The 27,071-nt window shown below is 37.8% G+C and overlaps 3 protein-coding genes across 3 annotated transcripts in view; 2 read left to right on the plus strand and 1 right to left on the minus strand.

The window, feature by feature from the left end:
• The first annotated feature begins 254 nt into the window (after positions 1-254).
• LOC124158926 (probable G-protein coupled receptor Mth-like 1) lies at positions 255-14,747 on the plus strand. Its single transcript, XM_046534350.1, has 5 exons — positions 255-1,314; positions 7,457-7,535; positions 8,440-8,618; positions 11,174-11,348; positions 12,977-14,747. The coding sequence occupies exons 1-5, from the start codon at positions 471-473 to the stop codon at positions 13,218-13,220; spliced, it is 1,521 nt and encodes a 506-aa protein (XP_046390306.1). The 5' UTR covers positions 255-470; the 3' UTR covers positions 13,221-14,747.
• A 2,812-nt stretch (positions 14,748-17,559) lies between these two features.
• On the plus strand, positions 17,560-24,130 carry LOC124158927 (G-protein coupled receptor Mth2-like). The gene is made up of 6 exons (XM_046534351.1): positions 17,560-18,048; positions 18,155-19,073; positions 19,177-19,255; positions 20,145-20,332; positions 20,791-20,953; positions 23,129-24,130. The coding sequence occupies exons 2-6, from the start codon at positions 18,209-18,211 to the stop codon at positions 23,493-23,495; spliced, it is 1,662 nt and encodes a 553-aa protein (XP_046390307.1). The 5' UTR covers positions 17,560-18,048; positions 18,155-18,208; the 3' UTR covers positions 23,496-24,130.
• A 989-nt stretch (positions 24,131-25,119) lies between these two features.
• The window catches only part of LOC124158928 (pre-mRNA-processing-splicing factor 8), a 38,623-nt gene continuing 36,671 nt past the window's right edge, over positions 25,120-27,071 (minus strand). The window contains exons 39-40 of the mRNA XM_046534352.1: positions 26,248-26,527; positions 25,120-25,682 (exon numbers count right to left, since the gene is read on the minus strand). Of these exons, the coding sequence (XP_046390308.1) occupies positions 25,528-25,682; positions 26,248-26,527 (435 nt within the window). The 3' untranslated portion in view covers positions 25,120-25,527. The remainder of the gene's footprint in view (positions 25,683-26,247; positions 26,528-27,071) is intronic.

The following is a 27,071-nucleotide window of genomic DNA, read 5'->3' on the forward strand; positions in this document are numbered from 1 at the left end:
CTCCTCCCTCGTACATATTTAGACCCGGCTGGCCCACCCACCCACCCCCACACCCTATTCCAACCAACCCACACCCCTTCTCCTCATGGTCCCTCTCTTTTTCTTCTTTCTCCGCTCCTTTTATAAAACTTCTTCCCTTGAGTTCGCGTCGCCTCGGCCGACTCCCCCGCTTTTCCTCCCTCTCCCGCCACTGCGCATGCGCAACGGGTTCTCCCCTTCCCTATCCCCCCCCCCCCCCGTACACACATCGATGCTACGTCCACGACCTTCCCGCTCCTTTCGTCAGAGTTCTTCGGAAAACATCGCGAGGAATAGAAGTCCCGGCTCAAAACGTGAACGCACTCTACACGACTCGGGATAGCGCATTTAGGCGTTCACTCCCGCAGTCTCGGAGGACGCGTTTCTTTTTTTTACACATTAACCCCGAGAGAGAGGAGTTACCAATGTACGCGACGACGTAGGTCGGGGAAATGTCCCGAAGTTTGCTGGAAGTCGTCGGGACGCTGGCGCTGGTGCTGGCGTCCCTCGGCGACGTCGCCGGAGAAGCCGCGACGCCCCCCTGCCAGGACTCGATGAGCGTCACGGTGCATTATCCCCTGGTCCACGCCAACGGCAGCCTATGGGACCCGGTCGGCAGATTGCTGTACCCTCCTGGTACCTACACAGTTCAGGAACGAGAGGGCAAGGCGGAGTACAAGGGCTGCCCGTGCAAGCTGGAGAAACCCTGCATCCGCAAGTGCTGTCCAGTGGGCGAGTCGATGGACGACCGGGGAAGGTGTGCCCCAGTGGACACCCATCTCTTCAGCCCCAACGTCACGGATAACGATGGCTCCAACCCGAGGACGGTGGATGGAGACCTGGCCTTCGGAGTGCTGTTCGGCCTCAGCTGCGGCCGCATGGTCATCGTGGACCCCGAAGTGCACCATAAGGACCGCTTCTTCGTGAGGGCCTCGGACGGTTCCCTATCCCTCCCGCTGAGGAACTTCACCTCCATCCAGCCCGCCGATTTTTGCCTGGATTACGTGGGTTCGAGGGAGACCTACCTCCCGCTCTTGTGCGATCGTGCTAAGCTGGCGTATTCGTGGGTGGGCGTGCCGGAGTGGTTCCCATACGTGTTCTCCCTCCTGCTGCTCCTCTCCTCCTCATTCCTGATGGTCACTTTCGTCGCGTTCGCGCTGACCCCTGACCTCAGGAGGAGTCTGCACGGGAAGGGTGTGATGTGCCTCGTCACTTGTCTCATAATGGGATACGTGTTCCTCGCCATGGTGCAGCTGGCTGGCAAGAACTTGACTAAGAACAACTGCATTGCTTCAGGTGAGTCCAGGGTGCTGATTTCAGCCATGTTTCTTTTTCATTCTTCCATTAAAGACCAAATATCTGTTTTTCTATGCTAGTGCTCAATTCAAGAGCTCCTGGCGTGCTCATCCTAGCAATGTTGTCGTTTTATTCATATTTTTTTTTGTTCACGCAAACAGTTAGCGATGTTTTCTAACTTGCAGGCTCCTCTGGCACTTAACTTTTCTCTCATGAATATCTTTCCCGAGTTTCTTCACGGTGAACTCTCAACCCAGTTTTCTCCAATGGGCGTTTTGAGATGAAGGTCTAATGTTTTGCTAGAGCTCCCCAGGCATTCTTTGGGGTAGCAGTTGCCAACACAATAATGAGTTCATCTGCTTTTTGCCACCTCAAAATTATGCCGATGATGAGCATTTTATGTTCTTGGGTTTAATTAGATGCCAAACTACTACAAATATTAGCATGTTAAAGCTTCTGTTTAAATTTAACACTAAATTGCATTTTTAATTGCTGGGGAGAAAGACCGAAACCAATTTCTCCCTCTTGATACTCCAGTAAATCCTCTGCCATCAGTAATCCTTGTAACCCCGAAATCTGAGATTAGGCCGCAGCGTTGCTCTCATGCTTTCATGTCAACATAGTCCTTTTCCAGCGCTTATATAATTGGGGCTTATAGATAGGCATGTAGCCTCGGGGTGGGAGGGAGTCTTTTGGGGGCTTCAGACTCCCCCGAAATATTTTCCATAGCGGCAACTACCCGCGATACATCCGCTGAGGAGACCACTACCTCAGGGGGACTCCATTCCTCCTTTTGAGCTTTGAGATGAATTTGAGCACTATGAAAAAAAATTTATTGTTGAGATAACGACATATGATTTCGTAATACGTGGGAACAGGCACAAAATGTCAGTATATGCAACCCGCATAACACTCATGCACCACCTAGCATAATTCTGGCTACGTCCGTGCCAATAAGGTTTTATAATGAAGACATAATTTCCTGTTCATTTCCCAGTTATCAAGTGATGCGCCTTTTTATGACTTCGTAAGCTGAAACATATTGTATTTTGCAAATCTGTTGTTTGGTTCAATTTTTTTTCGTACGGAATCGACGAAAAAGCTTTTAGAGATAGAGTAAAGGATGGACTAGATTTGGACCAGACCAAGGCCACTGTCACGGTTCACTGAGTTTAAATGGTATTTTTGGGCGGTTCATTAAAGGGAACCCTCGTCGCCGACACCCTACACTTTTGAGCATTTCCAATCTAATGGACCCCCGCATTTTTTTCTTGGCCACGGCCTTAGACCACAGGAGGCATCCATTAATTACGTGAGGCGTTTAGAGGGGGGGGGGGGGGTGGGTGGTCACGCCGATCCTCACCCAATCTCACGTGGGGGAGAGGGAACGGGGTCCTGGCAAGTATCAGGTAATTTTTTTCCGCCAGAAACAGCGTAAAATTGCGAGAAAACTGGGTTGAATTGAGCAAAACGTGTTTCTCTATTAAAATATGACTAAATTCTGCACAATAATTTTAATAAATCCAACGCAATGAAGTATATAATTATGTATATACACTGAAGATACGCATTTTGAACAATCTCACGGGAGATTGGAGGGAGTGTCCGAGCCGAATCTTACGATATTTCACAAAGGGGGCGTCCAAAAATCGCCAAAACCACCTCGCGCAATTAATGGACGCCCCCATATAGATTTTACTCGACCATAAATATGCTGGCATAGATGTTTTGAGCCTAAAAATAAAATAGCGGACAAGTATATGCTATCAACTACTATGGACTAAATGTAGTTTAAAACAGGTTTTTATGTCGAAAAATCATTTTTGACAATTTAATATCGAAAAAACTTCACTTTTTACCATTCCTGGAATTTAACAATTTTCACGACTCCTTTACCTCTCCATGTTTAATACGTATTTTCAGCGACTAGTAATCAAACGAGTCTCAAAGACATTTGAACAGCAAATATTATCTTCCTCTGTTCACTTAACGGCGACCAGAGAGCAACCACGGAACCCGGGTTTCAATAACTTATTAGGAAATTATCAACAGCTCGCAAAATAGTTGTAATCTCACCAATACCTCACTATCGGTCCTGATTCATACGATACACACATTGCAACACAAGAAATGTATTATTTTGATGATAGGCATAATGAATGTAGATATAAAGATTACCACTATAAGAATTATAGCATTTTATCTGCACTCAATACCCTGAGCGCGATCGCTTAAAACAATCTATTATAAAAAACACTAACATAAGAGGTAGCTCTAGAGTGTAGAAACACCTGAACTAACACGTGGGAATAATATAAATATCTGCTACGGAAAACATGCTACTTATTATCAATGACCAACCGAGGAAAATTTTACAATCTGACATTCATCTACGTGTAAGGCCGTAGCGAGCGGAGAAGTGAGAAGGGGCACAAACTCAATATCCCGCTCCCCCCGAAATATTAGGGGGAGTCTGAGTTTGTCCCCCTCCGAAATGCTTTGTGCCCTCCAGGTCAAGTTCCCCTCTGCCCCCTCCCCTCACGAAAATTTTGTCAAGCTAAGGTTAATTTCTTAAGAATAAGGTTGGAGTATTCGTAACTTCCCCGGCAATATCGCAATTCAACCATCTCATCCCACCTGAAGAAAGTTTTCCATTTTTGAAATGCAGGTTTTTGATTTATTTGGTCACGTAAAATGAATTTCAGATACTTTTTAATTCGGCGAAAGAGGCAACCCACATGCGACTTTCTGCCCAAATGTACATTATCTATCTACTATCTATTTATAGAAAAGAGGATCTATTTGTCTGTCCACTATGCATTTCCATACGGCTACACAGATTGCAATCTAAGCCTCTACGTAGGTGCTTTTTATTCCCCCAAAGCCCGTTCTGCTACTACTAGTGGTGTCCGATGCGTCTTTTGCATATTTTTCTCATTACTGTTGGATAAATCACGTCATACAACTTCTGTAGTTGGACATCCTGCCAGGCAGGCACACTCCTTGACACGCTAAAAGGGAAAACATAGCTCAAAGGATTCTACACTTAACTATTACTCCTCTCGGTGCAAGCGTTTTTGCTGGGATATGCGAACACAAAACCGTTTTTGGTCAACGTACATGCTGACACACATAACGATTAACGTTGCAACCGGTTTCATGTAATGCCCTTTAAACATGTACGCAATGAATTACATGGTAAAGAGCCTCAATGTCTGGAAACATTTTCAACCCGTCAAGTTCTCAGCATTTACTGTTGGACAGGACTTGATACCTTAATCATTCTTCCTCTTGCAATGTCTGAATTTTCTGGGAAATCAATGGTAATTATTGTTTGTCAAATGACGTGGCCGCTCAGAATTCGGCCCCTTACAATAGCTCTTGTAGTCTCTAGCACAAGTGGAGAAATCTCTGGAACAGGCCTAATAATAAATTCATTAGGTAATGTGATAGGTCATTATGCAGTTGTAAGCCTGTGTTCCCACATAACATATTAATATTAATAACATGCCAATATTAACCCCTCTATTTAGATTTTCTCGTCAGCAATGAGAGCTCACAACAAAAGTTGATTTCTCAGCTACCAATTCTGTATTTAATGAAGTAAAGACTGTCAAAGGTACAAATTTAGTTTAAAAAGTGGAATAGTTAGAGTCAACTGTACCGTAATCAGCCAATTACTATGAAAACCCTACGGTTTAATACAGAAGATGATATTAGAACATTGATAAAAATTGCGTGAACAAAATAACCAAAAGAATGAACCTCGTTAAAAATTACTTTCTAAGAAATCTTAAACACTAATAATTTTGACTCTGCATGAATTTGATCTTAACTCAAAGGCAGTTTTTCTTAAGCACAGGACTTAGTCACAATTTATTTGCTCCAAATATAACGAGCTTCTACCCTCTTTCCTCTGTGATACAAAATCATGAACGAAACTTGGTAAACTACAACAGCCAAGAATGTATGCATTCTATGAAAGTGATGTGCCATCACACCACAATTGTTTGCATATCTCTACATTCTGATCGGTGATTGGTTAAATTGTGTGCAGACATTTTTTGTCAAATTAGGATGTTGCATTGAAAACAAGGAAATTTTTTGAAGTCCTTCAAATAGTCCAATAAACCCCCCCCCCAGAGCTCAGAGAATTTTTTTAAGTTAATTCGATTTTACCTAATTGGATTGATATTACAAATAGAATAGTATAAGGATGAATAAAATATCCCTCAGAAAGCCGTAAAACTCACTATTTTGAACCATATATCTTTAAAATTCAGCAATTTATTAATTTCAACCTACCGCTTATCCTGGTGGGTATACTATACCCCCACACACACCGTTATTAAGGTCTGTTCACTTTATCTTTGAGGGTGAGCTGGTGTGGCTTAACCGAGTTGGGGTGAGAGGAGGGAAAGTTTATCTACACGTGACTTTCCCTCTCCCAATCAGCAGACAGTAGGCGTGGCCTAGCACTTCGGAATTTCAGTCGCTCTCAGACCTCCGTCGTGTCAACTTCGTGAATCTGCTAGCTATGTTGCCAAATGTCGCGCGTTCTCTTGGTGCTCTTCGATTCTTCCATTTAAATCCAACTTATAACTTACTGTTCCTTATTCTTCCACTTCAATCCTTTTCCATCGCCTTTCCAGAAAATTTTTATTCACCTTTTGCATTCCCATCAGCACCGACTCCCTCCCTCCACCTATTCCCTCTCAGTACTTTTCCGATCCCTTTATTACCAAACCCTAACCCTTTTCCTCAATCCGTATTTACTTTTGGGTGTTACAACCTATATAGTTTTGTATACCTCTGATTTAAAAGAGTAACATCCGAGCGTGTTTATTGAAGGCTCCGAAGTGAATCCGAAAATATGAACACTGACGGAAGGGAAGATGAGGAGGTTGATTTATTAGCCACACCACTCCAGCAATAAGTTACAAAATAAATTATTTAATAAAATATCCGTCGTGCTACTTTTCTCCATTCTTTTTGCATCCTCATCCTCACGAATTCCCTTACAATCCCCATTTATCAGAATGTTACGCTTATGTATGCCTTTCACCAGCGGTCTCGCATTTAGCGGACAATATCCTGGCTTCTGAGATTGGATTATCCTCAATCCCCTCTAAATAAGTAGCTATACATTGTATGCATTGTTTCGCCGCCGGGCCCAAAATATCTGTGGCCACGTTAGAGTCACACCTTTTCAGTGGGACACTAGGGCGCCTGTGTACATTTGGCAACGTTAAGGTCGCTCCTGCTCTCTCTCTCTCTCTCTCGGTACTACCCCTTCCCCTTCAGCGAGGCCCTCCGATAGTGTCCGGGATCTCACGAAAGCTGACCCGCAGGGATAAAATGAACAGATATTAGTTGCAAGTAAACCCCTCCCAGCTGCGCCCCTGCCAAACATATTGTAGTAAGTTCGTACAATACATAAGTTCTTATCGTGATTCACTATTTCTTTTGCCTCCCTCATCAGCTGAGCTTAATAGTATGATGTGCCCAGGCCCAGGTGACTATGCATGCTCCACTAAACTGCCGTCCATTAAAAATGATTTGAAAAATTTAATCACTGCAAAAGCCTCCGTAAAAATCTTAGGCTTGTTGACTAGTGATGATGATGATTGGAGATTCCTTTTTTAAGTATGTAGTATTTGTAAAAGCAAATGTTGTGTCCTCTGCGAAATATTTGCATAGTAGATGGATTGTTCACGTTGGTTTCCCATGCTGTCTTCTGTAACCTAAGGTTAATCTCAGTGGCCAGTTTGCTCCCAGTTATTTCACTTTGTTCTCTTCTCCTCCCTTAATGACAATCCTCCTAGACACAGCACCAATTCATGTGAAACCAACTTGAATTAAAAGATTCAAAAACAATGCGTATTTAACTCCTTCCTTTTTGCCTCATCTTCCACTACATCTCTGATTAGAGGTATTAATGGCAGAAAGACAAGGTAAAAATGCAATTACTGGCAATTGATTTAATTAAATAAACACTGTATTTCACCTGACATTTTAATATGAAAAGTACATCTGTCATTTAAAACTATTTATATCGATCAATTAACTACACTAAATCTTTTCATTTACTTAGGGCAACTAAATATGATTGATTACAATCCTATGTTTTTGATCTTTGCAGCATGTGTCATGCAGTTTTCCTTTCATGCAGCCTTCTTCTGGCTTAATGTACTGTGTTTTGATGGGTGCTGGGCATTCAGGTAAGAGCTCAAAATGCGTGCAAACGCTTGTTGCATGTGTGTGAATCTGGACTCTTCCTTTTTGGCTTGGATGAATGGGCCAAAAAGTCATGGTATACATGGTTCTCCAGCTTTTACACAACTTATTAAATGGATAGTATCCCACAATAAACTTAACACCTCTAGACTATTTTATGAAAACATGTGCAATATAACTAATAACTTCAGGCTTTACTTTGTGAAACCTCTCCAGATTGGAAGTAAGGAAATAAAACTTTGTAAGGTTCACTGTTATTTAATTATGGGTACGACCTGGGTTTCGTAACTTGGTTACATCGTCAGGTGACTGATCTTGCATGCATCATACATTTATACACAAAGTACACCAGTGACAGTGAGGACATCTATTGGAAAGGAAAAGGACTGGTTGAAAGGTGAGGGTTAAACACTGAATGGAATAGGGAGAGGGGGGGGGGGTAAGGGGGAAAGGGGCAGCCTTGATTTGGGACGAGGGTTTTTCCTGTGAGGATAGGTATAGGAAAAACCCTTGTTGAAACCCGGGTCGTGCCCATTATTAAATAACAGTGAACCTTACAAAGTTTTATTTCCTTACTTCCAACATGTGCAATGATGGCCCAAAGAATTTTTGTTGAACCAATTTTATTTTCTGTTTAACTATGCTTTAATATATTTTTCATATCTTTGCCATTGTTGTAACTTATTTTTTTCGTTTCTTTTATTCAAATTTTTCTAATACTTGGTGCAGATAAATGTAGAGAATTAGAATCTATAGAGAATTGCTGAACTAGGAATAATAGAAAATGGAATAAAAACTTATTTTATGGCTTTAATTTTGCAAATCTTGTTCTAAAATAATTAAACATTACCATGAGAAAGAACATAATTTGAGGTTCTCTCTTCGCAGAGGTCTCAAACCAACTCCTAGCCTGGTTACAAGGAGGGAGGAGAGAAGATTCATCAAATATTCTACTTACGCATGGACTCTGCCCTTGCTGATAGTTTTCATCAGCATCCTTGTGGATATTTATCCTCATGAGTCTCTGATTCAGCCAAATTTTGGACAAGCAAGGTGCTGGTTCTTCAGTAAGTACCTACCCAAAACAAAATAAATTAAATGAAACAAGAGATTTTTTTCACCGCAGTTTTAATTTAATATAAATTGCGCCAGGTAAAAGTTCTGTTGGAAATTCAGCAAAAGTTATTAAGAATAAAAGCATATCCAAGATGCATAATGATACATTTTACATTTAACACTCAGCTCAGTGCTTCTTGGTTATTCTGTGGTTTACGTGGAAAGGGTTTTTATCACGAGTTTTATGACTCATGAACACTTCTTTTGTGAAAGTGCCATTGCATCCAAGATTTATGAAAACCTTCATGTGACAGTAGAAAAAATGAGAATGTAAGTTCTCACATTAAGAGCATAGCTTTGCAAATAATTTATCTATGTATACACAACTAACATAGCCATCTGAACACCTAATCTAGTCAATTATCTAGAAAATATTTACCTATTATCGCACCTTTTCACCACATAATAAAATATTATACTCTCTAAATAGATACAGAGTTATTTTATTGACTGATTCAACTCTTACATTCGAAGTAAGTTATCCTAAAGCAGGTCTTTTCCCTGAAATCAGACCAGAAAATAATTCCAAGGTCCTACATTTGACGTATTAATTAACTAAAAATGCCATCCTTTTCTTCAGTAGGTGAAGCTCAAAATATAAACCATCCTTTTTTGACCAATTTCTACAGTAGAAAAGTAAGAGGGATCTAATATTTGAGTGCAAGAGAGTTGAGTGGCTAATGACCCAACCAGAACACCACCATCAGAGAATAAAATCACAGGGTGGTGGACGTAATAATTTACCATTCTGTCGTTTTTAGAGGTCACTTAAGATGTTTTATTGTTATTGGAAACCAGAGTCCATTTCTGTAATGTAAAGTTTGCAGTCCTCTGATTTCAAAAGAATGACTGCAAGAATTCAAAGCTTGCTCACTGCGGCCAGTTATTTTTTTCAGTTAAATTATATATTGTTACACATCTATAGCTTTCGTAACAACCAAGAATAAACACCAAGTTGTAAAATTAATTCTTCCAGTCGTGTTGAAATTGTCATTTCTTTTAAAAATTAATCTTAACATGTAGATCTAGAATAATGTAGTATTTCCCAGCATGTGTCACTGCAGCAAAATATATAAATGTATGCAGTTAAGGTTTTTAGCAACCTTTCACTATCATTGAAAAAGTTAGTGTGAAATTCTTCTTGAGTGAGATTCTTTATGGGGAAAAAATGCTCAATTTCCTGGCTATTTCCTGATGGTGGCTTTATGAATCAGCTGCTTTTTAACTTGATAGTTCTCAATGTTGGCTCTTATGTGTCCCATTTCATCTAACAGCTGAACAATTAAGGTTAGGTGTAATCTCACAGTTAAAATGATAGTTATTTAAAAGCAATATAAAATATCTTTTTGTTTGTGCGAGTTTCTAGCATCTTCTATGAAGCTTCTATAGCACTAAGGGAAGACAATGTGGCCCACTTTTCTGAAATCTTATGTCACCGAGAAAAGTTAGGTCTTGTCTAACTCATGTTCAATCGAAGCTAAAGAATTAGGTTTTCAAAATCATATTTCATGAATCACCATCTGACTACAAGTATGTTATAGCATTAATAGGGATTCATCATGATTTTCCCTTCAAATGTGGTAGAGCAGAGGGTATTGAAAAATGAATTCTTACCTCTTCTCATATCATGATTAAACCATTGAAAATGGAAAGGCAATACGAACTGCTGATCTCGAGGCATTCAGTATGACTTTTCTTCTCACATTTTAAAAATTTACGGATAATAACAACCATAAAATTATTCCATTCATATGTTCAGCATAAGATGAAATACGGAGAACTAGTTTAAAATGAATTTAATTGATGAGGATACATTTTAGTACACAAATTAATGCATAAGGTATGATTTTTATTAATCTAATATAAAATTCATTAAGTTTCAAACAATGACCATGAAGCATTGAACCTATGCATCAACTCGTTTTGCACTAGATTATTTTTCTAAAAATCGGGCCCCAAAAACAGGGAGGGACTATATTAGGGGAAATATGGTACATATATGGGTCACCCCACCACAAGTCAACAAATAAATGACCAATTGGATCCCAGTTTTGATCAAAATTGGTGAAAACATTATATTCACCTTAGGGAAAACATCCTGAAATCATTCTGCAAAAAATTGTCATAAACTTGATGCTGTGGTTTTTCCATTTTTTTTACATTAAGGCCCATAATACTGCTTACATTTTACCTTCTAATTGTTGCCTGTTTATAATTTTAAGTTCATTTTTTAAGTCTATCAAAATAATTGAGCTTTATATAGAGCAACAAAGATAAATACATTCTCAAAGACCTCTAACCAAGTTCCTTGAAAATGATTATATAATTTCTTATTCTTCTCCTGAACAAGTAATATATCGTCAAGAGCCACGAAAATGTTTATATAATTACATCCCTCCGAATTGTTTATGATGGTATATCATAAATAATCCTTTCATGTCTTAAATTTATTAATCTTTCCCACATATTTCTTATGCCTAAACATTTCTCTCTGATTTTGTTTCAGCCAGAGGAAGTGCATTGGTATACTTCTACACACCAATGGCAATCCTGTTGACATGTAACCTAATCATGCTAGTAGTGACTGCATTAAAGATTGCACGGGCAAAAAAAGAACCAGCCATTTTAAGGATCACCGGGAATATGCATCAAGATGAAATTCACCAAAGAAATACACGAAGGTACTCAAACATATTCTTTTAACTTTAACTTGCATGTTTTTCTTGGTTCACTTATATAAAAAAGTGTATGCACCTACGTATTTCAAAATATTCTGAGAATAGCATTTTATCCAATGAATGGAATGGATTGGTGAGATTCGGGATATAAGCTGATCATAACAGTTTTAACTAAGAAACCTCTTTCTATAGGTGGAATTGAACCTAGGGCTTTTCTCCTTCCATATCTTGGGCTTGACTCCTTGTATCAAGTAGCATCTTACACAAAAATCATTTAAATAGATAACACAAAATTTTGAACAGTAAATAGTCAATTATTTATATGAAAAGTAAGGGATGAAAGAACACCATCACACAGATTTCACGCTATTATAGCACACACACACTCCTACCACTCCAAGCCATTTACAAATTTCCTATTTAAACGATAGGCACATCTAACAGACTTTTCTGTGTCACTTCCAAGCTCACAGCAGGATCTCTTCAGATTGTTCAAAGCTAAGTAGTTTAACACTTTCACCTCAAAAGAAAAAATTGTAACTTTGATGTGATCCGAAACATTGTACGTGATCAGGACAATTGTAAAAAGTTTGCAAACTTCCCGAGAGTGCCATTGTCACAGAGAAGGTCAATACCAGATCTAACTTGGACTGTAGATGCCCGAGAACCTGCTGCCAATGTTCGTAAAGATCTGAGACCGATAAGCTAGGGGAAAGCAAAGAACAGAACTTTCAAGGTTTAGGCTACTGAGTGCAGTCGGCCATCTATAGATGACACTCGAATGTGGGCAGAGTCCAGTTCATCATCGCTGACGCTCGTTATCAAAGTGTTAACTGATCATTAACATGAATAAAAACTTAAGCTGGATAAGATGACTTTTTATTCCAACCTCTCTACTAAAATAAAATGGTCTGACATTCACCTTCACAGTCTTGGAGTGATAAAATTCATGATTACATATCTAGCCATTAAATTAATATGAAGAAAGTAAAAAATAAGTTACTGCAGCTCCCAATTATGGTAAAGCATGAACCACATACCTGGCCAATGATGCTGTATGTATAACTTAATGCAATTTTTTAAGGGATCGTGCTGCCATACATGACATTTTGCATCAAAATGACGCTATCCATGCTCTCTATCCCTTAAAATGTACAGATTTCGTACCAGGGGCGCCGACTTATGAAAAATATTGGGGGGGGCCCATATCGGGGGTCTTACCCCGGGAAGAGGTTAAATTCAAAGTGTCTCAGCACCGTAACACTATCATAATTCACACTTGTTTTCAGTTTACCTGCTTAGTACCTTAAAATTATTTGTTTTAAGACATTATTGAATGTATTTTAAAAGGTATCTATCGTCAAACATGGGAAAATACCAATATATTTTTTTTGATTTCCCAAAGCATAATATAACTTAATTATTTTCTTGAATTATTGAGGGGGCTCCGCCCCCCTTAATGAATTTTTGAGGGGGCTCAGGCCCCATGGAGTCGGCGCCACTGTTTTGTACACCCTCCATTCAATTTCTTTTTAAAAGCCAATGATATCCTTTTTGGTTATTTAATTGTCCATAGTAATATGTATATTCTATGAACTTAATTCAACAATTTTTCATTTTACCATTTGCAGATACGTATTGTACCTCAAGCTATTCATCATAATGTCAATCAACTGGGTGATGGAACTCATATCATGGTATGTAGGTGGGCCTGATGTGTTTTGGTACATCTGTGACGTTGGATACGCCATACAAGGAGTTTCATTCTTCATCATTCTGGTGTGGAAGGATCGACTCCATCATGTCATCCTCAAAAGGATAAAGTTTTGTCAAGCAAGTAATGGAGTACCTGAGACTGTGGTGAGAGTGATTTAGATTTTAGTTGTGAATAAAACAAAATAATCAGCAATATCCTGACATACTGTGAACAATGGTTCGTGTGCTATGAATTCTGAATATGTGTTTGGTACCTTAGACGTCTCACCCAAAGAAAAGAAAAAAATTAATTCAGCAATGGTGAATGAATGAAGCTTGCTGTTTTTCCAAGATGAGTGAACTTGACGATGAAAGTCGAACATTCGATAATGCTATTGTTTCTACATTAGGAACATGATATTTAACAGTAGCATGTTTGTTGCCACTTATAATAAGTGGGGTGCATTCATAAATATTTAACTTTAATGGTTATGACAAAATGTAATCATTCCAATGATGGAATACAGTGTATATAAAAGACTAATGAGTAAGAAAATGTTTGAATTTATAATTGCAGAGGGCAAAGAATTTATTAATTCTTCAGAGCAAGCTGTGATATGAGGATGTGAATTTATTGTGCACATACAATGAATTAAAGACTATACAAGAGCTGTGTTCACATCAGCGAAAATGGATTCATTTAAACCCCTTAACTTCAAAGAGGTGAATTTTTAAATGTTAACTCACTTCAGTATTCATTTAAATTTGGTGTTAGATCCTTGAATAAATTTTTGTGTCAACATATTGCAATATTTCTATTCTCCATAGAAACCGTGATCAATACAACAGTTATCATTTCCGTAGCATAATTTTGCATTTTTTCTTGCATAAAAATCGTATTGTTGAATTGAAAAATAATTTTATAGGGCCAAAATGTATGGATCATGTATCCTGTTCCTAAGAAAATATTGATGTCCCAAATTGTTAAACCAAAAAGGCAATTACCTGGAACCTGCTAGTTTGCATTTCCTGATTTATTAACCTCTTAAGCCTATAAAAAATGTAACAAGCGTTATTCACCAAGAGATGCATATTATCCGAATAGAAAATAGTGCACTAGTGAACTACTCTTCTTTTAGAGACAATTTGATAACCTCCAAAAAAAAACTTCTGTGGACAAAATGAACATACATTTCAAAATGTATTCGTCTTGAAAAATATAGATGAGAACGCTCTTTGACATACCAACACAATTTACAGTGGTTGGACAGATGACTCAGGCAACTGGCACATGAATTCTTTTTAAAAAACCTTTAAGACAGAGATGATAAATTACGTTAAGATTCTCAATTGAGTTATCACATGAAGTGTAACTATAAGTGAAGATTTATTGGAATGTTTTTGAAAGAACTGCAAACTTAAATTATTTATAAAAAGATCTGACTATAGGAGTGCATATGGTAAACAATTTTAATTTCAATATTCATCAAATCATTTGTATTTTATCATATGTATTTTTTACTTTTACATGACACAATGTGTCAACAAAAATGTCCATGACATCACATGACTGCTAATATGATATTCATAAGCAACAAGACTTCATTTGTAACATGAGAAAATGTATATAAAACTTCTATTTTTGTATTAATTGAGAAAATGGATGTTGTCCCTTGCAAATAAAATTGAACAAGTGAGAATTTTCAACCATTCTTTATATTACCAACAAATTATGTAAATCTCTAGCAACAGCGAGGGTTTTAAATTTTATACTATGCAATGTTAGTTATTGCATTAATATATTGCTGCTATGTGGCAGTCTTTACATTTACAAACCAAACTCGATTTGGTTTGAACTCATATAGATATGAAATGAGATAGTGAGCTTTTTAACGACATGGAATTAACATATGGATCTTCACCTATCGATTCTATCATTTACCTTCTTTCTGTCTAATTTCCTTGTTCTGAAACGTTTTCTATCACATTAACATTTCTAATTAATCTACCTTTTCTCATATTCATCAAATATACTATAAATACACTTGATTTATTCCATCGGATGGCAAATTGCCAATGAGCTGGATCAGCTAGATGAATTTACCAGTCAGATCAGTCAGTCGGACCTGAGATTTCAGACTGGTTTTGAAAGTGAGCTAACTCAGCACCCTTACAGACAGGCAGTACGGATCTAAGTTCAATTGGTAAACATGGTATGAGCAACTTATCAATTGAAGACTATATTTGTTTCATAGAGAGAGAAGGAGGAAAAGATAAAGAGGCCATTAGGCCACCCAGTGGATATGCCAGTCTTTTGCAGTGATTTTTTAACATTCTTTATAATGATTCGCTTTGACAGAATCATTTACAATGACCAATTAACACACCTCATTGAAATTTTTAAAAACCGGGGCAAGAACAATTTAAATACAGTCACACAATCAATTTAATTAGTAAAAAGTATATAACGATGCATGCGAATTGAAGAAAAACTTAAATATCACGAGTAAGGAAAACTGTTCAATTATTGTAACATATGAAGGAGAGTAAAATGTATAAAGGTCACCCATTCATCTGGTGTGAATTCGCATCTGTACCCCTATACTCCAGCAGACATGCATTTTCATACCTGACTTCAACCAGAAAATAACTAAAATATTATTAAAGTGAAATCGCGATATAAATAAATACCTGAGGTAATTAAAGTAAGGATCCTTACTTTAATTACCTCAGGTATCCGAGACATAAAGATACACAACGAGGCTTTAAAATAGCCACTGTTGCAGAAGGCAGTCCACCGCGGTGAAGGCAGGTTTGCATTACGCATTCACGAATAGCTTGGGTCTCATCCCCTTTCCACTTTGAATTGTCCTCTTCAATTCACAATAAGACCCATTAATTCCCTTCCAACCTTACCTATTAACGCTATTCTCTTCCAATACGCCATTGCTTAAATAATTTTGCAATTAAAGTGAAATTAAGGTTAGGTTGAGCGAAATAGTTCCGTAGTCATAACGGAGCGTAAATTAAGAAGTAAATCTGGGCAAATAGAAAGTATTTGCAGACGTCCGGAAAGGCGGTAACGTAAATGAGAAGTCAAGTATGAAGAGGATCATCCAGCAAGAAAATAGACCGAGCTAAACATGACTCAACAATTCCTCAATACTAGTGAATTACAAGAAGAATGAAACTTAATGCGTTCGAATTAATTCCTCATAATATCAGATTGAATGAATTTAAACAATAACTCACTGAAACTGATGAATCACTTCATAGGTAACAGTTTTTTCATCTTAATCAGTTCTGGTTTTCCAGTATAAATAAGGAGAGACTACGTGCCAAAGCAGCAATAACTGTTAAAGAATTCCTCAGGACTAAATTCACTCAAAATACCGAGAAAAATGTCACGTTAAATAACACTCCACTTCACCATCCGCCAAATCCAATTCGAACGCGAACAAAAGGTAATTCCGGCTGCGTTGGACGACTTCCGGAGTTGAATGCCGGTGATTGGTCTTCCGAGAAAACCTTTTAATGGCGCTTAACTCAATAGTTGTCAAGACAGAGACAAAATACGATTTTCGATATTCTTTTACAAAAAATTACTTTATAAACAATTCTATATAAAAAAAATTCACTTGCATTATTCACTTTACTTTTTTCACATTATTAACTTCACACAAGTAAATTTTTTACCGGAATACATTCGAAAATCACCAACTTTAATGTGCTTTTATGCGAAAGGTACGAGTTCCTCTCGTAGAATTCCTTTCATCATTTTTATTTTATCATAGAACAATGCAAATGAGCTTGAATAAGGTTTATGACATACAAAACATATATATTTATTAAAGTAATATAAATAATATATATTTAGTAAAGTATGCGGAAAATTCTGCTTTTTTTTCTTTTCATTCACAAAAAATCTAGATATTTTCCTGCTAATGGAAAGTATCATATCATCTAATTTTAAGTAACTCCTCAAAATAAATTAACTAAGAAGAGGTGCAATAAATAACGATTATGGAAAGAATATCATATTCGAATATCTTCTCATTATACATCATTAAGTTTTAAAAACTAGGCGCAATCAGTTACTATAAATGCATACGCACTGATATTAATTTGCTTTAGGCATTACACATATTTTCAAGGAGGAAGATAGAATAAGCGTTTTTTTTAGCAGATAGATAGCAGCAGCAGAATATTTTATCCGTGATCGGCCGGCTTATTGTTTGAAATTAATACAATTTTTCTTGAAAATATTAATTGGTGCAATAATCCTTATTCTTTCGAGTTAAACCTAATTAATGTCTCGCCGGTGGGTCATACACGCCGACTTTTTTTTACGACTCATCCGATTTAAAAATAAGATTGCATGCGTCATGTTCATATACTGATAATAAAAACCGTTAGGATGAGAAGTATTTTTAAAAGAATCTTTAATTACATGAAAATTTATCGTTCTCATTAAAATAGTTACTGATTATAAAAAGACTTCGTCACCTCCAGCCGAGCGGTCAAAACTACAGTCATAATCTTTTTACCGGAGGTGCAAACGTAATCTGAGAATATATTTGTGAAGCCCTACTTAAAAATTGAATTATGCGCTAATTGCGGAAATATAAGTAATAAAAAGCCTCACGAGTCCTATCCCCAGCAAGCTCTTCTGTGCTATCGTCATAGGCAGCTGATTCTTTCTGAAAATAAGCCGCCGCGCTAAGGTAATTTGTAAACAAATTTCCCAAGAATAGTCCAGTAAGGGGATTCCAAAACAAGCAAACTTCCAGATCGCACTTCTCTCGGCGATTTAGGGAAACCTGTCATCACTCAGTGCAACCTTCTCCGGAAGCGACTAAACTTTTCGAACACAAAGCTTAGCCTGAAGCGCCTGAAGTCTCCCAGTATAACGCCAGATTCCAACCGAGCCTCACTTAAAACTGACTCACGCTACTAATGCATTTCGACCGAAATATTTCGCTTATATTTTAGTGAGGGATAATTGAAGGTATTTAATCACACCAGCGATGAAAGTCGGGTGGCTTTCCTCAGGAGAAAAAGATAGTTCATCACAATTTATCTCGTTAAAATAGCTGTTTAACATTCCTTTTCAGAACTACCCTCCCACTTCTTTTTCTATTGATGCTGTATGGTTTTTATTTCTCGTAATGGGTACTTCTATGGATTCAACTTCCGGACAAGCGATCGCTCTCGTATTAATTACTGTGATTGGAATTAGGGCAGTCACCGAGCAGGATTTCTACTACGAGGATGAACATCCTTGCGATCCAGATTTCAGCGTCGAAATTAAGTTTTACAGAGAATATCCAAACGGTAGCATATGGAATATCATTGGCTCGTCCATGTACCCAAACGGAACCTATTGGTCGGAACTCGGGACAGAGACCGATTCGGATGAGCCGACGACTTACAAGGGCTGCCCCTGCCTACTGCCGAGACCCTGCCTTCGCAAGTGCTGTTCCATATGGGAGGGTATAACCGCAGACGGCGAGTGCGCGAAAACCGGGAAATTCAGAACGTTTCAGCTAGAGGTTTCGGATGACGAAAGTTCGGAGCCGTGGATAGTTGACGGAAGCAGCCACTTCGGACTGATCTACGGACCTCCACTGGGATGTGAGCGCAAGTTCTTCCTGAGACCCGGACAAGTCGCAGGAGACGAATATTACCTCCGCGCTTCGGACGGAGAATTGGTCATGCACAAGAGAAATGTTTCGTACGGGCCGTTTGTATTCTGTGTCGACAGGATCTTGGAGCTGAACGAAAACCGCCCCTTCATATGCGAACCCCAAGAGGAGGAAACATTTCCGAGGGGTGTTTATCCCCACTTACTAGTGATATCGGCATTGTTCCTCTTGTTGACCTTTTTAGTGTATGTGCTATTACCAGAACTGAGGAATCTACATGGTAAAATCCTGATGAGTCATGTGATCAGCTATTTTTTCATGTTTCTCTTCTTCGCAATGACGGAGTATTTAGGCCGGCGATTACCACACGGGATATGTATTTCTGCTGGTAAGTGGTTGCGACGTTGTGGACTTTCTCTTGGCTAAAATTAATATTTTGAAAATATTTAACATATGTTTTGCATTCCTCTTTATGAATCTATGATTGCTAGCCTTCCTTATCCAGTTCTTCATTTTATCAACCTTCTTTTGGCTGAATGTCATGTGTTTTGACATATGCTTCACCATCAGGTGAGCTCCTATATATTATGCTATCTTCATCTTAGAAATATTTTTTTTACAAACAGAACTATAATATGAATGCATATGAATTGGTGTCAACGGCTTCCTGGAAGCAGATGTGTGAATATGAATTGATTTACAATAAATGTCATGCATAAATGCAGGGAAGGGGGAGGAAGATATGATTTACAGAAAAATGAAAGGGAATACGACTTACCGGCAATCAAAGACGGAAGTTAAATTTGGGATGGGGGATCAGTCATGGTGTATACCAAAATTCTCCATTTATCCTATCTTCACTGGCAGAATAGTTTTAATGATTGCAATGTAAGATTCAGAAAAAAAAGATGAAGTAGTTATATTATTTATAATACCGATAAATGTTTAATGAGGATTCCCTCCCACCAACACAAATCAATTCAATGTATTCAAACATTACAGAACACAGAAAATAATTGAAGTGAAACTGAATTGCACAAACAGCCCTGACTCAGGAGGCCATACTTTGGTTAGATTGTTTCCATGAAAGACATATCTCGAAAATGCCCAAATAAGTTTTTGTTTTGTACCACATAGTTTCCACTGGAGTTAAAAAAAATTTCTCTTGTGCATGCATTTAAATCAACAACCATGCATTTACTATTATAATTTTATGTGGAAAAACAGTTTAATTTTCTTTCAATATGAATAAATTCCATAAAGTAATGCCTCAAACCAGCAACTATACATAAATTTATTATTATAGAGCCTATGCCAACTCTCTAACTAAGCTTGAACTTTAAATTCCAAACAGGTATATTTTATCCCTAAAATGTGGCTGTTTGAAAGTAATGCAGAGCATTATAATGGCTTGATCCATATTATTTGTCTTACTTGTACATGTTTGATCTCCTTTCAGCACTTTTTTGCCATCTAAAACTACCGCTTGCTTGAGGCAAGATACGAGAAAGTTCGTTTACTACTCACTTTATGCATGGGGATCACCTGTAATGATGTTTATCATCACTTCAGTCATGCAGTTCACTCCTGGATTACCAGATCACATCATTAAACCAGAATTTGGAAAAATAAAGTGTTACTTCAGCTGTAAGTAAAATTCATTAGAGGAGAAAGACTCTTGTGAATCAATCCATCACAACTGTAGTCTTTCCTAACCTAAGAATATGGTCAATCAATGGAAAAGCCCCAAAAATTTGTTCACAAAAAACTCTGCATCTTAAGTCTTTGTCAATTGCACCATTGACTATTCACCCATAGTGAATATTATAGTGGCTCTGCTTCATTCTGCAGAGGTGAACAAAAATCATTAGTTACTGGCTTTGGGAGGTTTGCACTCAGTTTACTATATTGTTGATCAACCTTTTTCAATGTTCAAAGGCAAAATAAAAATATAAATACTTAATTAGATTTGAAAATTTGAAGAACATAACAATGAGAAATTTTTTAAAAAACAAAACCTTGCTAAAATATACATTATTGAAGAATTTACTCATACATACCTATATAAAAAGTAATTTTATGTGCTATATTTACCTGATTTACAGCCCGTGAAAGCCAAGGAGCATACTTATATTGGCCGATCATCACCCTCTTATTGACCAATATCATCATGTTCATCATTACCTCCATCAAGATTTCCCAAGTAGATAGAGATTCTTCTATATTAAGAAGAAATTGCTGTTCAGCGGTAGATACAATCAAAGAGAGGTATTAAGTTATTGAATAGTAATCAGGTAATATGTCAGTAACTACAATAGTATCTAGAATGAAGGTTGCTTTCCCCAATCTATGCCTATGCACAAGGGTACTAATTAATCAATTGCCATAGTGAGGAAGACCATTCATTAGATAAAAAAGATAAGTAGTCCACTTTTAGAGCAAAATTCCTCAAGGGATAACTTATTTGCCTTAACTAGGTTCGAGCCCAGATTCCAGTCGAGGCAAATAATATTCCCTCATTGTCAGCAGAATTTTTGGACTTCAATTGCACTTGTGGGTGACTGCTAGGTTTACCACAGGCAGGGATTGGGTCTTTCATAGCTTCCCATTTTCTTTGGGGGTCCCTAAGATTAAGGATACATATTTAAATTGATTGACACTCCTTAATATTTCATATTTCAATGAGAAATTTAGAAAAAATTAAGGAAGTACTAAAGTTCAAGTGGATGGATTGGAAGTACTACCAATATCTCTTTCGAGTGACTAGTAGTAGACTCAAAAAGTTTCCTCATTTTGGGGAGAGGGGGGACAGACCCCCTGACCTTAGTCTTATAAATCCCTTCTACAGTTATTCCCATAAAAATGGGTCATTTTTTAGTGTACTCCCCCCGGATATTCCTCCCAACTTCCTCCGATCTTATCCGCAGAACTTCTCCCACTAAGGTCTTTTCGTGCTAAGGTTTTTCACGTAAAGGATTTTCGTGCAAAGGCCCTTCGACTCAAAGGCTCGGAGACTCTAAGTCTCAGAACTCTTGTCTCCGAACTCTGTCCTATGACACTGCCGTTCGACGCAGCCCTCCGATGCCAGCCCACCTGGAGATCAAGACTTATATAGGTAGCACGGCAGAGGAATACCTACTCCTGGCAATCTAGGGGAAGTGGGTGCTGAGGCATAAGAATGCAGTTTGGAGTGAGAAGTAGTCCTCTTGTCCTATCACAATTCTCTCTCCCTCCAACACCTCATCCCACTATGTCTTTCCCCTCCTTGAATTCCAATGACTTGCCTCCACCAGCTATCACCCCACTTGGTTATGTCTTCAACCCAGGAGATAGAGGAGAGAAAACCCGGCGGTATGCGGTTCTCCCCCAACCCCGGCTTGGATGACAGACGTTTTGCAGTGGTGCCAGTCAACAGGGGCGCCTACCGGCAGATGCGGCTAACTTGAACATCGTGCGAAAGATCCACAGAGAAAAAATCATCCGCCTTGACCGGGATTCGAACCCGGATCCCCCGATTTCCGGTCGAGTGCTTTAGCCAGTTAAGCTACCCCTAGTGGCTAGTCCCGGTATACTTTAAACTTGAACATCGCCCTACTACCCCTCCACTCCTTTGCAAGTTCCCTCCCCTCCACCCTGACACGATTCGGAGGTCGCCCAGGCCTTTTTTTGCTTCGGCACTCGCCGTGGATAGATCGCTCGGCTAAGATGGGTGATTTCTGAAAAATCATACAGCTTGTACTTAGTCTTTGGTAATGTTTCCTATGAGATCATTAGTTATCATCCTTGTTTTCTGTAATAATTCTGATTTTGAATATTTCTACCTCTAATAGATATTAATTGAAAATGACTTGTAACTTTGTGACAATCGTTTCTTTGAGTGCTGATTATTCTTGTTTGTGGAGTCTTTCCCTCTATCAGCTAGTGACAGACAATCGGAGTTCCCTGTGTCTGGGGCTTACGTTCAGAATCTGGAAGATTTAAATACGTAACGCCACAAAAATATAAGGTGAGATGCTTTGGGTACAAAGTTTGGCGAAAACCTCTGGATTGTGGTATGTACTACATGCTGCCTTTTTGGCAATAAATACATGGCAGCATTAACTACCTCAGTCATTAACGTCCCAGGAAGCCCCAAAACTCCACAGGGAAAAAAGATACCTAGCAATCTTACGAGGTCTTAGGTATCTTTAGAACACCTGGCATGAAATCAGGGCACCAGGGTTCTAATCCTGATAAATTAAACTGATTTTTGCCCTCTGGTGCTCACAACAAGGTGCAACACAACTTCTAAAACACTGATCAAATGGAGCATTTCCTTAAATCAAAACTTGAATAAGGAGCATTTCCTCTTTGAAACGGACTGTTACAGTCCAAATACTAATCTAAGTGCAATTCAGAATTTGAAAAAAAATCAAACTGAAGCATATATTTATTTCACTTCAGGTTTGTTCTCTACATAAAACTCTTCGTTGTGATGGGGCTCAGCTGGATCATGGATTTCATTGCCTGGATTGTACCTGCTCCCAAGTATTATTTTTACTTCACAGAAATCTGGAATGCATTGCAAGGTGTGCTAATTTTTATAATCTTCACATGCAAGAGAGGCATCCTTAGCACTATTATTGGGAAAATAAGTACTCCAACATCGAAAATAATGCGTAAGGACATGGCCAAGAAAGGGAACCAAGACTTAGCTAAGAGTGCAAGTTCCATCTTCAATGTAAGAGAATCAAACAGGATCAGTGCATCAACAACTGTTCCTCTCACAGATGTTTCAGTTGAATGTTTACAAGTAAATCTTAAGGCATAATAAAGCCCTTGGAGTGAGGACAGATCTAAAGTTAAGTCACCACGAGAGCTAAGAAATGAAATTATTCATCATCATCACTGGTCAACAATCCTAGGATTGGTTTGACGCAGCTCTCCACTCAGTTCTCCTATCAGCTAATCTTTATGAAATTATTGCCAAATTTAAACACCAACTTAAAGTAATGTGATGATCCAGTATCTACAATACATAATTATTTTTTTAGTCTACACAACTAATACATGTCATATGAGCATAGTTCTTTCAGAACACTTGACTTGAACTCTTTAATGATTGAGTTTTTCTCAGTAAAACAATGTCAAACTTGATAATGGGAAGGGTGCATGTATCAACTGCTGAATAATTATGAAATTTTTTTTTCTATGTCATTGGTTGAAAGCTTTTTAAACCTCGCCTGAAAATTATAAAGAGCACTCAGGGTACATTTGATACTTCTGCATTTCATATGTCTACATTCAAAAATGCTAATCAGAAATGACCTCATTTCTTTGATTCTGGGCATAACGTTGATTACACTTTCTCTCTGTATAAGAATTATGTAACTTACAAAGTGACCAAAACACTGTTTCTGAAAGTCCTTCCATTATTACAATCCAAATACATATTTGTAACTGAAATACGTGATTAAAAATAAATGTATAATTGTCATTTATTTTTATAAAGGCCTTGATTATTTCTCCATTCACATCTCTATCGGCCAAGACAGCAAAATATGGCCAAGGGGCTGAGAGATATGCGAAATGCCTATAACCCCCTCTGCAATTCTACAAAGTTATCTAACATCAGTGATATGAAATGTGTACATCATAGTTATGGCTCATAGAAATAATTTCGCTAAAATAATCTAGTTTCTGCGGAGATTAACGTTATACACTTGCTGATCATATTGGCCTTTCTCCTTTCATGCCTTACATTGAGAAATGAAAGTGGTTATTCAAATTTAAAACTATCTTTAACTTTGAAAAGAGATACCCTCAAAGGGTTTTCCTTAAAATTATGCAAATTATTGCAGTAGATGAATTAAAAAATAGGAGCTATTTGAATCATCCTCAGAGGAAAATGAAACTTCAAACAGTTCACTGGTCAACTAGAACTAAAGATTATTATGTAGATATGTAGTTCATCACATATTTCAGACTTCTCATTATGTTGCAAGTGTGGTAGAAATATATAACACACAAATGAAATGAAACAAGAAGGCGGCAAATGATTAGTTAAATGCTAATTCAAAAATAGTATAACAAAGCTATTATATTACGTACAATGTTTGGAGTCAGTGAAAACTTGAGAGGTTACACCATATGTGTATTTTTTATTAAGGAAATGAGAATTAAGTCTTTCTGTATGATACAGAGAATATCTTTAGAAACCCCAACATAGATAAGGTTCACAAGTAGCAATAAAATAAGAGAGTAACAAAGTTGAAATAACTGTGTTGGAGTTTGCTTGAACCAATAATAAAAATTTAGCTACAACAATTGCAAGCCTAATTCCATTACCTAAGCCATTCTAATACATACATAATTCCTTTCTATTCAACGCTAGAATACTAATAATGCACAAAGGCCTTTGGAAAGCAAGTCACATGAAATGATTAAAATCCTAATAAATTTAACATCTTTATTTAATCAAATATGTATTACACAGATCACAACTTTTATTTATACAATAGAAGTATAAAAGAAAAATGCATCACACTCACCTTTAAAAAAATAAAGTCGACGTGACACTCCAGTGCTATGTACAAATTTCATGAAATGTTGCAAGAGGCATTCCATGCATTCTCTGTATCACTCATTCTTACACACACACACTCACTTGGAACAGATACTGGAATAAGGTACACTACTCGTTTAATACACCTCAGTCAAGTGTTTTGAAATTGTACTGCTGTCAAGATTTCCCTATGTTTTTCATAAGTCATTCTCTTTGAAATCGATTCCACATTTGTTTCTCCTACAGACAAAATGCAGAGATGAAGTTAAAAAACAAATATTCAACAAAAAAGTTCCCTCTAAGCGTACATATCCTCCCTATCTGCTCCCACCCCATCACCATCTTCGAGTGAAGAGAAATTGAGGAAGTGTGCTGGCCTGTGAACCTCATGGTAAAATTCCTTGGGGTTAGCCAGCTGAAGTTCATATTTCATATTAGGGTCATGGCGTACACCTGAAGAATGAGAAAAGATACCATTATTATTAGTGAAATAATTATCTAAGATTTTACACTTTCCCGGCGAACAACATGGCGAATGAGTAGCCATGAGAATGGGCAGCGAGTCGGTACCCGAAACGTCGGCGCTCTTATATAATCTTACCCGCGCGGTATCCCGAGAAGAGTTTTTACAGTGAAATAATTGTTACTTAGTTATTTATTATGCAATTTGCGCATTTCCAATAAATTGCTTGCCGAGTAAAAATAAGATCAAATAATGCATCAAGGCACAATGACCTCTATTAGAAAGATTAAATAAAATTGCCAGCTCTTCACAGGTTACTTGAATATAGTCACCACCAAGACTAGGGCAGAAAGGATGTGGGGGATCTCACTTAAGGCTGTACTGGGTCAAGGGGTTTAAACCCACTGAATTTTTCAAATTAACCCAATGTATGAACAGGAATTTTTTCTAGAAATTCTCCCTGTCCCTTGACCAAAGTAAAACTCATATATGAAGTAAGAAAAAACTTTCACAAAAGAAACATGGCATAAAAATGAAATGTGAACAGTATCTCACCCATGAAGTTGTAGTTCCATGAACCCTGAGTAGGCACCATGAAGAAACCAAGGAACCTGTCAGACAGGAGCATTTGGACCTTCTCATAGTGAGATGGGAGGTATCCTTTAGGATTGTTTCCTTTGTCCGTGTTTTGACGTCCCCACTCATAACCACTAGGGGTTAGTTTGTAAGCAGTGAGGGAACACGAACCAGGAGTGAAACTGCAGGTGATAATTACTGTCTTCTCACCATCCCAGACTGAGTTCTCAGCCATTACTTTGGCATGGGTGGTGATGTCCTGCAAAGCAATGTAAATATTAAGATTCATGGCCTTAAAAAAATGTGCATCATGTATACAGTAAAACTTCGATTTTACGCACTTTGATTTTATATTAAGTCTTGTTTTTACGCAGCGAATTCCTGATGAGGAATTTTCCTCATCAGAGGGAGCTTGTTACTAGAGTAATGGATCAGATATGGAAATATAACATTCACCAGAATTCTACCACAGAATAAATATTAACATCTTCAGAATAAATATCCTCCTCATCAAAATCCAGGTTAAATTCAGTTTCATCACCAACATGATTTTTCAAATTCATTTAGATTCCATTGTTTGTAAAGAACCAACATTATTAAGTCATCAGGAAATTTATCAAGGAAGACATTAATTTTGCCCTAGGCCATTGGATTGCCAAAGTGAAGTCATAGGCCTAACTTTTTTGGTAGATTAGGATTTTTATGATTACAGGCGGTCCTCGATTTTTGAGAGTGAGGGTTCAACAATTACATTTTGTTATACCTCTTGATATGTCTTTCTATTTTGTAATAGACATAATAAG

Source organism: Ischnura elegans, chromosome 5 (genome assembly GCF_921293095.1).
Source record: "Ischnura elegans chromosome 5, ioIscEleg1.1, whole genome shotgun sequence".
Lineage (NCBI taxonomy): Eukaryota > Metazoa > Arthropoda > Insecta > Odonata > Coenagrionidae > Ischnura > Ischnura elegans.